The sequence below is a fragment of the Monodelphis domestica genome, chromosome 5 (genome assembly GCF_027887165.1).
Source record: "Monodelphis domestica isolate mMonDom1 chromosome 5, mMonDom1.pri, whole genome shotgun sequence".
NCBI classification, from domain to species: domain Eukaryota; kingdom Metazoa; phylum Chordata; class Mammalia; order Didelphimorphia; family Didelphidae; genus Monodelphis; species Monodelphis domestica.
In genome coordinates, this window is record NC_077231.1 from 138,702,297 (window position 1) to 138,714,532 (window position 12,236).

At 39.7% G+C, this 12,236-nt stretch overlaps 2 protein-coding genes across 8 annotated transcripts in view; one reads left to right on the top strand and one right to left on the bottom strand.

Annotated features, from left to right (window-relative positions):
* Window positions 1–3,112, top strand: part of FGFR1OP2 (FGFR1 oncogene partner 2) — a 76,461-nt gene extending 73,349 nt beyond the window's left edge. For all 6 annotated transcript variants that reach the window (XM_007503925.3, XM_007503924.3, XM_003342000.4 and 3 more), the window contains one exon: window positions 1,015–3,112. In XM_007503925.3, the coding sequence (XP_007503987.1) occupies window positions 1,015–1,152 (138 nt within the window). In that variant the 3' untranslated portion in view covers window positions 1,153–3,112. The remainder of the gene's footprint in view (window positions 1–1,014) is intronic.
* A 2,548-nt stretch (window positions 3,113–5,660) lies between these two features.
* The window catches only part of TM7SF3 (transmembrane 7 superfamily member 3), a 32,147-nt gene continuing 25,571 nt past the window's right edge, over window positions 5,661–12,236 (bottom strand). For both annotated transcript variants that reach the window (XM_007503926.3, XM_007503927.3), the window contains 3 exons: window positions 10,604–10,701; window positions 9,339–9,501; window positions 5,661–7,759 (listed from right to left, as the gene is read on the bottom strand). In XM_007503926.3, the coding sequence (XP_007503988.2) occupies window positions 7,494–7,759; window positions 9,339–9,501; window positions 10,604–10,701 (527 nt within the window). In that variant the 3' untranslated portion in view covers window positions 5,661–7,493. The remainder of the gene's footprint in view (window positions 7,760–9,338; window positions 9,502–10,603; window positions 10,702–12,236) is intronic.

Sequence of the window (12,236 nt, forward strand, 5' to 3'; positions counted from 1 at the left end):
TAGACACTTCCTCATTGCATGACCCTGGGCAAATCATTTTACCCCATTTGTCTAGCCCTTACTGCTTTTCTGTCTTAGAACTAATAAATTGTATTGATTCTAAGACAGAAGGTAGGGATTTAAAAACAAAAAAAAAGTTCACCACCAGATTTTGCACTCATAACCAATAATCCTTTAGTAAAACTATAATCGATTCTGCAGTCTTCTTTTCTAGCATTTGTGAGGGATCACAGAAGAGGCAAGAATGGATTATTAAAACTGTACAATGTAAAGAAAAATAGTTTGGAAGTTCTAAAACAGGTTTTAGTCCCAGGATACTCTGCCAACTATGTGACCTCCTTGAAACTCAAATTTTTCTTTATAAAATGAGGGGGATGGACTGTATAATCTCTTAAGTACCTTTTCAGATCTAAAACTAACATCATTATGAAATATGGCACCATAGAAAAGGAAATCTAAATTATGACACGGCACACATTCTTCTTCCCTTGAAAAATATGTTCTTATGGAGGCTGATGGCTACACTTATTCTGCAGGCCATGCTTTTTATATGACACAGTATGGCAGAGTGGCTAAGAGGGGCTGGCCTTGGAGTCAGAAAAACTAGCTTCATGTGGAATCTTGGGAGGTGGGTGGGACTTTTAGAGGGGTCTAGTCAACCTCATCATCTTCCATTTGAGGAAACAAAATCTTTGCAATGCTTATTGATGTATTCTGGCTCTGACCATGGATAAACTAAAGAGGTCAGTGCTGTAGGCAGCTCCCCAAAACTGGAAGTTATGGATGCATTACTAACTAACCTGTCGTGGTAGAGGAAGTTGATGTGCCAGTAGTTACTTGTGTAACTGATGAAATCACAAGTCTAGACCAAAAATACAGATGTAGTATGTTTGCAGTCATAAAATGGTTTTGATCGGTTACTTCTGCATATTTCTGCACCCCCCCCAACACCCCCAGAAAGTTGACCTTTTTTTAATATGCACTTTGATGTATGTGTGGTGTTTGATTTTATAGCAAGAAAACAAGGGCTTGAGAGAAATCCTCCAAATAACTCGAGAATCATTCCTGAGCCTCAAAAAAGATGATGCATCAGAGAGTACATCTTTGTCAGCATTGGTAACCAACAGTGATTTGAGCCTGAGAAAGAGCTGAAGATCCTGGAAAATCACTGAGCTTCTATTGCACAGCTCCTAATAAGGAACCAGGGTTTACTTTGAAAGTTGCTAATGAATTGAGCACCAGAAAAATTACAATCTTAAATCAGCCCTTCATTTCATTCTTTTTGTGTTATGTATAATACACTGGCAAATGACATTTTTAAAAGATATTAGCGGAAGATCAATATTTGGTTGTTATTGACGTTATTCTTATTAAACTTTGTACTGGGAAAGTGGAAACTTCAAGCCATTGTTGTTAGGTAAACAAATAAAAATTCTTGTATATAGAAACTACTGATACCAGGGCCCCCTGCAATGCTGTTTTCTTAACTTTTTTATCCAAATATTGAATATATACCTAAGGTAAAGCTCTACATAGAGATTATACCTTTTTTTAAAATCCACATTTTCTTAGACTTACAAAAAAGGGGGGGAGGAAATTTGTCCATTCCTAATTTGATCTCTATTTGATAGGAAGGCTTGCAAATGATTATTATAGTTTACATTTAGTGGGCCTCACATTACATTTCTTAAGAAATGCCTTTCAAATGTCAGATCATTTTTAAAACTGATAATCTTTTGTTTTTGTGGCATAGACCATAAACTGGATGTTTTTTTCTTCAAGCCTAGATCCTAAAGAGGTGCTTTTGTTTTTGTCAGCAACATACCATAGTTAATAAAGCCATTTTGGGGTAATAACTGTCCATAACTTACTGAAGGTGAAGAAATGTAGAAACTATCTTTTCAGTGATGAAAAAGAAAGCTATCCTACTTTCTGAGAAAGAAAACCATATAGACAAGATTATTCAGTAGGTTGAACTACTACTTTGGGAGTGAGGGGTGAGGTTTGGATTCCTAAATAAATATGAATTTGATCAGGTTTGTTTTCTGACTGATTTTAGGAATATTAACCTATTTTACCCAACTGTCACAGTTGGAAGGCTTAATATGGCAAACCAGGAATAGAGAGATTTGAAGTGGGCAAAATAAACAATATTTATTTTAGCCTTGTTAATAGTAAACATGAGTTTTCACCTGATTTCTAGAAGGCACCCTTTATTCCTTATAAAAGCTGTTTTTCTTGTGTTGACAACAGAAGCAAAAAAAACTATTATAATGGGTCTCTCTGCCCCTGAGCTCATCTGTTCCTAGTAATTTTCAGATTTTTTTATGGCCATTATACAAAAACAGATATTGGAGGGTAGTTCATGTTCATGGATTTTATAAAACCATAAGTTGTTTGTTACTACCACCATGTGAAATTTCAAAACAGATAACAACGTAAAGAAGTATTTGAAGTTTGGGCCATTATTTGAGTAGCCAATAAAGTAGAAACTAAGCTTTCTTAAATTCACAGAGATTATAAATTCCATATAGATCATCTGTTGAAATACTGCTCTTATAGCAGAATCTCTTGGTGTGTAGAGACTCATGTTATTGCCAACAAGAGTTAAAAGCAACATCTCAAACTTCCCAAACATTGGGTATATTTTATTTAAAATAAAATAAATTTTATTCCAGAGGCCTTAGTGAAGATTTTCGATATATAAAATAGATATTTTTTCCTTAAAATTGTTTGGTAACTGTCTTCTGTCTTATTAAGAAGCAGTACTTGGTGGCAGATTTTCAAAATAAATATTTTGTTTTTATCCCAATTAACTTAAATTTAAAAAGCTGCACTATTAAGAATTAGTATGTGGCAATCTTGAGGCAGCTATTATTTAAAAAATAAAGCTTGATGAGTATTTTTGTAAATAAAGTTGATTTAATTTATCTCTTGAACCGTCATAGATATATTGTGTTTTTCTGAGACTTAATGTAGGGTTTTACAGTTTCATTTTGAGTAGTAAGTTTTCATCACGCATCCATTATTTTTGTAATCCAAAAGCTTGAAAAGTGTATTTGGAGTGTGTACTGTTTATTAATTTTATCAATAAAAATGATTGATAAAACTAGCATTATCATTCTCATAACTTAAAAAGAAATGCATCATTTCTTGTTCTCAATGGTTTATTAGTCAACAAGCACCTTAAGAACCTATGGGATGGGCAGCTAAGTAGCACGGTGTAGTGTACCAGGCTTGGATTTGGGAGGCCCTGGGTTCCAATCCAGCTTTCTAGCTGTGTGACCCTGGGCAAGTCACTTAACCCCCCCCTTGCCCAGCCCTTAACTGCTCCTTCAGCCTTGGAACTAAGAGAGTATTGATTGTGAGAAAGAAGGTAAGAATTTTTTTTAAAACAAAAACCAAAAGCATGTGTGTAGTTGCACAGCTCATAAAGGCTTTCCTCTCAACATATCTGTAAAGTGGAGCACACCCTTTGAGTTCCGGTGGCCACTGGGACCCACTTCAGTTAGTGGTATCGCTCACAGCCCCCATGACTGACTCCGCATCCTCCACATCCAATGTCCTTTTCCATCTGCCAAAAAGTATTAGGCACCCAATTCTGGCTCCTCCAGGAAGCCTCACTCCCTCTTACTCTTATCTCTTTCTGTACTTATTTCCATATTCCCACACCCTCAGGCCTATGGAGGGGGTGGGGAGAGCCTGGGGCAGGCCAAGGAACCTGGCATAAGCTCTGCCAAGTCACTAGCTCATCCATTCCCTGGGCTCGGGCCCTCCCTAATGTGCTCTCGGCCTTCATCTCCCTCACAGGAAATCTTTAAGCAAAGGCTGGCTGGCTACTTATGAGTCATGTGAAGATTAAACTTAACTCTCCCCTGACTGAAAATGAAATTAATTAACTCCCCCCCTGATTGTGAAGATTAAATTGTAACCCCTGACCGTTTTTAGATTTAATCACCAAAGGCATAAACACCCCATTCACACTTGAGGGGGGGAGGTCTGTGACCTACATGTGCAATAGTGGGTGATGAATCATCCTCATTATTAATTGTATTATGTTTTATTATTATATTTATAATTATAAAATAATAATTAAACAGACTGCCCCTGGGCAGTCCTAAAGCAAAGCTTCAACTGTGATTGGTAGACATAAAATTAGGGGAAGGCATAGGAAGTGATGCAAAAGAAAGTGTCTTTAAAAGGGAGTGACAACTTCCTGTGGAGAGAGAATGTCTGAGATCTTCAGCTGAAGAAAAAAATCTGCTAACTGGACCTGAGACCCTGATCCTGGCGAGTCTGTTCTTAAATCTCTTCCTTTGGACTGACAAGTGGTGAGTGAAAAGAGCTGACTCCTTTCCTGGATATCTGCTAAAGAAACTAGCCTCAGGAGAGACCTACCACTGGAGAGAGACATCCCCAGGTCCTCTGCTACAAGGGCCAAGGCCTCTTTAGTTAAGGACTAAACTCCCTTGCCCAGGTTGAGGCAGGGGCTGGGAGTAAATTACTTAGTGCTTAGGCTATATATATTACCCTGTCCTCTCTCTGATTTTCTTACTTCACTTTCTATATTTTGTAAATAAATCTCTTTGGAATAAATTAAATTCCTGGCAACCCTATTTTAAATATAATCAAGTCCAACCTTTTTATATACTTTTTCCCCCTTACGGTCATGTCATAGCAAGACCTCCTCCAACTCTGAAATCCTGGGATGAGTTTGCATCCCCTATAGGATCCCCTCCTAATTTTGCAGGCAAACACATTAGACTTCCCCAAGGTCACACAGTATAAAGGTGGAGTTTGAACCTGTATGCTTTGACTTCCATGCTATGCTCTATATGCTCACATATAGCTCATATATTCATCTGCATATGTCTCCCCCCATTGCACAATGTAAGGGCAAGGGCTCTCTTGTGCCTCATTGTAACCTCAGTGCCTGGCACCTGGCAAGTGTTTAATAAATGTTTATTGATTTTTTTTTTTAGCAACCTCACACTAAAGTGCATTTTCACCCACAATCCCCAAACTGGCAACCAAACTGACATATTATTTTAAAATAATTCCAAATCTGACATAGATTTTCAAGGTTAAATCATGTCATCTAAAGACATTTAATGTAAAAAATGTACCCAGCCAATCACAGCCTTTCCTTCCTTTGCCCTCAACATCAACCAATGGTGGCAAAGAATTCCTATTGCTCAAAAAACCTAAATTTACATGAGACAGAACCTGGTTTTTGCACTATAAAATGCAGACAAAAAAAAAATCCCTTTACCAATTCACTTAGGAAAAAAGTGCTTTTTTGCATGAATTGGAATAAAGAAGAAACTGAAGACTTATTAGAAGACTCCATCTCAGATTCAGCTCTATAAACAGTACTACATGTAGTTGAAATCTAAATACATTTTCTCATTCACACTTTCCATGGGGCTATATTTTATTCATTCAAAAACCCTTACCTTTGAAATTATTCCAGTGATCAGTTCCAAGGCAGAAGAGCAGTAAGAGTAAGACTTGGTTAAATGACTTGCCATGGGGCACAGCCAGGAAGTGTCTGAGGCTGTATTTGAACCTAAGACCTCCCATCACTGTCCCCTGAGCCACCCAGCTGCCCCCTTGATGAGGCTAGATGAGAGGGTAAGAATCAAGATATCACATTTCAGTTAAGTAAGGAACATGCTTTATTCTTTTTTTTTCCCTTCCAAAAATGGAACTAGATAAAGCAAAGTACCTGGAGAAAAGTTTTCAGAAATGTATATTTATTATAAAAAGATGTACAAATTTCTGCTTTTGATGATTCACAAAATATTATGACAAACTGGAAAAGTTAAACAAATTGTATTTTCTTCTTTGAGTGTGCTACCTTTACAATCCCTGGCTAGCAACAAACCTTGACTTTACAAATAAATATGACAAGTGGAAATGCATCCCAGAGGCACAGGCCCTGTCCCAAGCTCCATGTGAAAAAGGAGGGGAGGAGAGGCTTTCCAAGTGTAAGGGGTTATTGGGGCCTGTAAAAGGTTTTAAAGAATCCTCTATCTGAATGAGGTTCATTTAAGCCCACAAAAGGCCACAGGAATGGGGGTGGGAGGTGTGAAAGAGAAGGACAACATTGTGCAGTAGAGGTGATTAGTATAAAAAACTCGGGGTTTTCTCTTATTTTCCAAGACTATTTTTCCAAGGACTATCCAATAAGAGATTCCAACTATCTCAAGGATGAAACTAAGAAAACTGTTGATTGCTGCACTGCTTCCAGCATCAGTGGTTAACCCATATATAATCTTGTGCAAGAAATTCCAACTAATTTGAAAGACATCCCAGTGAGCCAGCCTCCTGTCCATTGTTATGGCAGAACTGGGGCAAGAGGCCTGCTGGGAGTTAGGGGAAATGCAGTCCAGGGACAGGGCTTTCTGGTGGTTAAAAAAAAATGGCTCTCAGATTACAAAGGAATAAAATGGAAGGTTGGTTGTGTCCCAATGTGAATGAGCTTCATAAAATGAGCCACATCTTTCCCCTCCTCTCCACGCAGGCAGTGAGGGCCTTGAGGAAGACACTGTCAGGCAAGGTTTTTCTACTGCTGCTAAGGCCAACAAATAAAAGTCACCATACCAAAAACACTTGGCTCTGTTTGAATTTTTAGAACAGAAAACGAAAGCTGAGTGTAAATTCTTTTCTAAAAGAAAAATGCAAGCTAACTTATTCTCAAACATGTTAGAGGTTTATTTTAGTGTTTTGTTGGAAACGCCCAGAGAAAGGCAAGAATGGCCATTTATTTGGATTTGGAAACTAAATGAGTCACCATCCTTCATTATCTATAAATGTTTACCTCTTACCAGTTAATGGAAACATCAGAGATGGTCCTTCTAACTTAATCCACAAAATAAATAAAGGACGCCTTTCCTATAAAGTTCTCTAATAAGAAAGGATACCTAGGTCTAGAGAAAGAGAACAGAGGCTGGGTCAGCCGCGGATAGACAATTAAACGAGCCACTCATCTCTCTCTGTTCTCTCAAATCCAGAGTGTACTCGGGACACTTCCTGCTCACCTGGCAGAGGTGCACTGTCCAGCCTCTGGCCCGTCCTCTCCGTGAGCCTTCCCTTCACCACCACCATAATTAGACAAATAAAAAACACTGGAAGGGTGGGGAGAGGAAGGATTTCAAGAGGGACGGGACAACGAGCCCGAGCCTCCATTTGTCCACTCCGCACCTACTTCTCCTTCCTCATTGTCTACATTTAATGGATTAAGTTGAATATTAAACTGTCGGCTCTCTTCAGATCACTAAAAATGGGGAAATGTTTTCTTGCCATGAAAGGCAGCCATTTGGTGTGTTCTCTCACTCCACACCCAGGAGCAGAATGACCTGCAGGCTCCAGAACAAGCCCTGAGGCGACGGACGCCGGCTGTCTGTCTCTGTCCCTGAGACGCTGGATTTCTCAGGCCGTGGGGGCTGTAGCACCGTGGGGAGCAGCCATGAGAGGCGTCGTGTCCCACATCACAGCAACAGGGGCGTCCTCTCTCCCACCGCCGCCTCCTCTGGCTGAAAGAGCTGCCTGAACTCGGCCAAGCGGCTGGCCAGTCTCTCTCTCAGCGGACGCACGTGGTAGCTGGGGTCCAGGATGTTGGTGACTCTCCGCTCTCGCTCTCGCTTCCACATCTTGTAGGGGTGCGGAGGGAAGAACGGCCGTCCCCTCTCCCTCCGGATCTGGACTGTGATCCCGCTCACGGCCAGCATGGCCCACGTGGCCAGAATGACAAAGTCTACAAACGAGAGAAACGGCTGAGACTCCTATTCTAGCAAGCCAGCAGTCTCTGTAAAATGGAGATGACGAGGATCGAGCGAGATCCTGGGAACGCAGTGCCTGGCACTGAAGAAGCGCTACAGAAAAGGTAGCCTTCATCACCATTACCAAACAGCTGCTCATCCTGGGATACACGGGCAGTAGTTCTTGGGGAGCATTTCACACACACCGAAGGCCTTTTCTCACCCACACTGATCAGCGCTACCTAACTGGATGGGACAATTTTCTCACCCCTTTTGAGTGAAAAGGAAACAGAATAGAACTGTTTCACTTAAATATGGGTTACATTATGTGTTACAATTTGAAACAAATGTATTACATAGAGGTGTGGCTAGGATAGGGGAGAAGGAAAACTATGCATTATGGATTCAATCATTGAATAATTTTTTTATGGACCCTCTAAAGTCTCCCTTCAGTTTTCTTTCATTGTTCAATCTCTCCATTCGAGGTCTCAAGTTCTCAGGAGAGAGTGTTAGACAAAGAAGTAACTGCTGGTACTTCAGAAAATCAGATCGATAAGAATTAGCAAAAGTTACACAGCGCTCTACAAATATTAACACATTAAATCTGCACAACAATTCTGAGAGGAAGATGCTATTACTATTCTCATTTCAACAGATGAGTGAACTGAGGCAGACAGGTTAAATGTCTCCCCATGGCTTATAACAACTAGTGAATAATTGGGATAGAATTTGAACCTCAGATCTTTCTGATTCCAAATCTAGTGCTCTAAACATTAGCAATTCCTCGGTTCTAGCATTTACTAAAAAGCAAAGGAAAAAAAAGTAAAGCAAAGGAGCCCAGGTGACAATATGTCAGGCAGTTCCTGTGCATGGAAGCACCACAATTCAGCAAAAACGTACTCGGCATCTTCTCGGTGTGATACACCTGTTAGGCACCGTGGAGTTTAGAGGGACCTGATTTTACCTTACTTCCTCTTCCTAAAGTTCCGAAAGTCCAACTTTTATCTTAATTCTGGGGGTGCCAGAGATCTAGTGAAGAATTCATTCGCTACTATGAAATTTACTCAAACTGGGATCCACCAGTTTATTTAAACTCTTTTTCTCTCAGGTTCCAAAAGTCACTGTAAACAAGCAGCTAGAGGGTTCCGTTGCATAAACCTAAATGTTGACAGTTATAGCCAGGCTGAATGTTGTATAACTGAAAATGTAGTTCCCCTTTAGGGTAACAGATTTTCAATAATACAATTAATAAACCAACTATAATATTTTTATTATTAAGATTTAATTTTAAATTGTATAGTGTGATGGTGAAAGGGCTTCACCTCACCTGGAGCCTTCTGCTCAGTTCTGAGCTAGCTGGAAGCATGTACTAAAGCTTAAAATTACACTAAGACTTTTGGGCTCAAAGGCCAGCCTGACGAGGATTACACCAAATGCTGTTGCTGTTCAGTCATTTTCACTTGTGTCCAACTCTCTGTGACCCCCTTTGGGGTTTTCTTAGCATTTCTTCTGAATTATAGGTGCGTTGACATCCCCAACTGAGTACGCTACTCATCCCTTGATTGAAGGACTTACCGTTGGTTTGAAAAGGCACCTTGGTGTACGCCCTGTTGAAATGGGTGTTGACTGCTCTCCTGAGTATGTTCAAAGTGATGTAAGAAAGGCTGGTATAAAAATAGCTGTCAATAGCTAGGACCACAGAGTAGGAGCCCGTAATTCCACAAGCCAGGATATTCAGCTACAAGACAGGATGTGAAAAACAGTCTTAAACCCAATTTCCAAAAGAACATTGATCTCAATCAACTACTGCGACAAGCAAAAGAAACAGTCCTCATCGGAGTCATCAATGGTTTCTGGAGATTTCGGCAAGGGTTATTGTCACCATGATAGACTGAGCTAAAATCTTTAATGTGCTCTACAAACTTCTTGCACTCTCATATGACATCCATACCTAACTTGGGCATAGTCAGGCACTAGTTTATTCAATAAATATTTATTCTGAATAAGCCTTATTCTTGGATGATAGTAAACTTGACAGCAGACTACAATTTCCAGACGATCCCTATGTAGTATGTTAATTCTTCACTCCCTTTACCCAATCACTTAAGTTACAGAGTAATTTTTAGGTTTACAAGACGGCCTCCTCAGAACAACACTGTGAAGTAGGTCATAAAGTGTACATTCATTTTATAGATGAGGAAAGAGAGACTCGGAAAGGTCAAAATGTCTTGGCCGTGATCATCTACTAAGGGCCTTCTCCAACAAGTCAAACTTAAAAAGGCCAAGCTTTTTTCATCATGTTACTAAGCCACAAAATCTCACAGAAAAAAGAAAAGCCTCAGAGGCCACCAAGTCTGGCCTATATTTCAACAAAATGTTGTTGTTTAGTTGTTTTTCAGTTGTGTCCTAATCTTTGTGACCCCATTTAGAATTTTCTTGACAGATATTAGAGTGGTTTACCATTTCCTTCTCTAGCTAATTTTACAGATGAGGAAACTGAGGCCTGCAGGGTTAGGGGACTTGCTCAGAGTTAAATAGCTAGGATGTATCTGAAGCTGGATTTCAAATCAAGATGAATTCTCCTGATTTCAGGCCTGATACTCTATCCACTGTACCAGCTAGCTGACCCAAAAATTGTCTCTATAAAAATTCCTCACAGATACAATTAGACTCTAGTCACAAGACTCTCTTCATGTACTTCTTTCTTCCTCTTCAAAATCATTTTTTGTATCTTCAAAATGTCCCCCTTCCTTTTTTTAAACAAGTACTTGTTACTTTAGTATTTACAAAAATCAGTCTGGAAGTACCCAAGAAATAAAAATTCATTATGACACACTTACGATTCTTAGGCAACCTATGAAAAGTACCGGAATTGCAATGGCCATACAAGAAAAAGCCACCCAGAACACAGCATCATCATGAAAAATCTTCAAGTCTCCTGGAAAAGAAAGAGAAAAAAAATCATTAGCCATGAGCAAACCCTATGAAATCTAATGGTCTCAACCTAGGGAAACAAATATACTTTAGCTCCGTTAAGCACTGTTGCCACTGAACACTGAGGATGTCAGATTTTTAGGATTGGGAAAGGTATAAAAAGATGATAAATGATTGCTTTATTTTACAAGGTCTACATGTATAGCATTTATATAGATATAGATAGATAGATAGATCGCTAAATGATGTTAATCACATAAACACTATTTAGCTATCAACTCTCCCTAAAGTAGGTCTCATATGTTAACAGAATAACAGAATATTCCAAGAATATTCCTACAAAAGAAAAGACCACATTTTCAAATCAAATCCCTATACATAAGTCCAGATGAGGAATTTTACCAGCGACAGTCAGCAAATTCTCAGCAATTTAGTCTTTTTTTTTTTAATAACCCTTATCTTCTCCGTCTCCTTATCAGTTCTAAGACAGAACACCAGTAAAGGCTGGGCAATCAGGGTCACCCAGCTAGGAAGCGTCTGAGGTCACACAGCATCCCAACTCTAGGCCTGGTGCTCTATCTATCCTGTCACCAATTTTTAGATTTAGGAGATGCCTGGGGCACAGAGTTAAGTAACTTACTCAGGGTCACATAGCAAGGGTATGTCAGAACCTGGTTTCAAGGCTAAACCTTTATCTACTTACACACCACAATGACCCTTTATACAGAGAAGAATCTCCAAGATGAGTCCTTTCACTTTGGTTGTCAAGCAAAAAAATACAATTCCACTATAATTTTAAAGTGTGTGCTGTTAAATAATGTTCTGAATTCCTTACCCATTTATCCCCTTTCAGTTTTTATTAATCTACTGTAGCAATAAAATTCTGTAACTGAGAAAAAGTCATCTCTAAAAACAGAAAGGTGTTCTATGTGTTTTTGGACAAAGTCATTACATTATTTCCACTAGTGTTTCTCAAAAATATGGATTCCACATGATCAATGCAAGCAGTTTGAGAATTTTAGATTTACTCCACCCTGCTTAGTCTTTAGAATTCTAACAACCAGCAAGTATACACCCCCATTTAAGGATTAAGTGTGGGGGAGGATGGTCTGTGACCTGCGTGTGCTAGCAAGTGACAAATCAGAGATGACTGACTAACCCCTGGGCTGTCCTAAGCCAAGTTTAAGCCACCATTGGTACACGTGAGACACAGGAAGAGATGTAAAGACCTGCCTTTATATTTCACGTCACTTCCTGTGAGAAGGGCTTTTTGCGGCTCTTGCAGACTTGGTTGGTAAAACTTGACTTGGAGGAGCTCTGAAGCGTGGGTCTTAAGACTGCTTCCCTTAGGTGACCACGTGGTGAGTGTTAAGGCTGACTTCCCTTTCCCTTGACCCTTCTAAAAGTTCCAGCCTCCAAGGAAGCACTTTATCTTGGAGGAGGCCTCCTAGCTGGAAGCCGAGCTAGATTTAGTCTTCTGGAAAGGCCCCTTGGCTGAGAGGCCTCTGAACTCCCCCTGGCTCAGGTCAGGTCAGAATA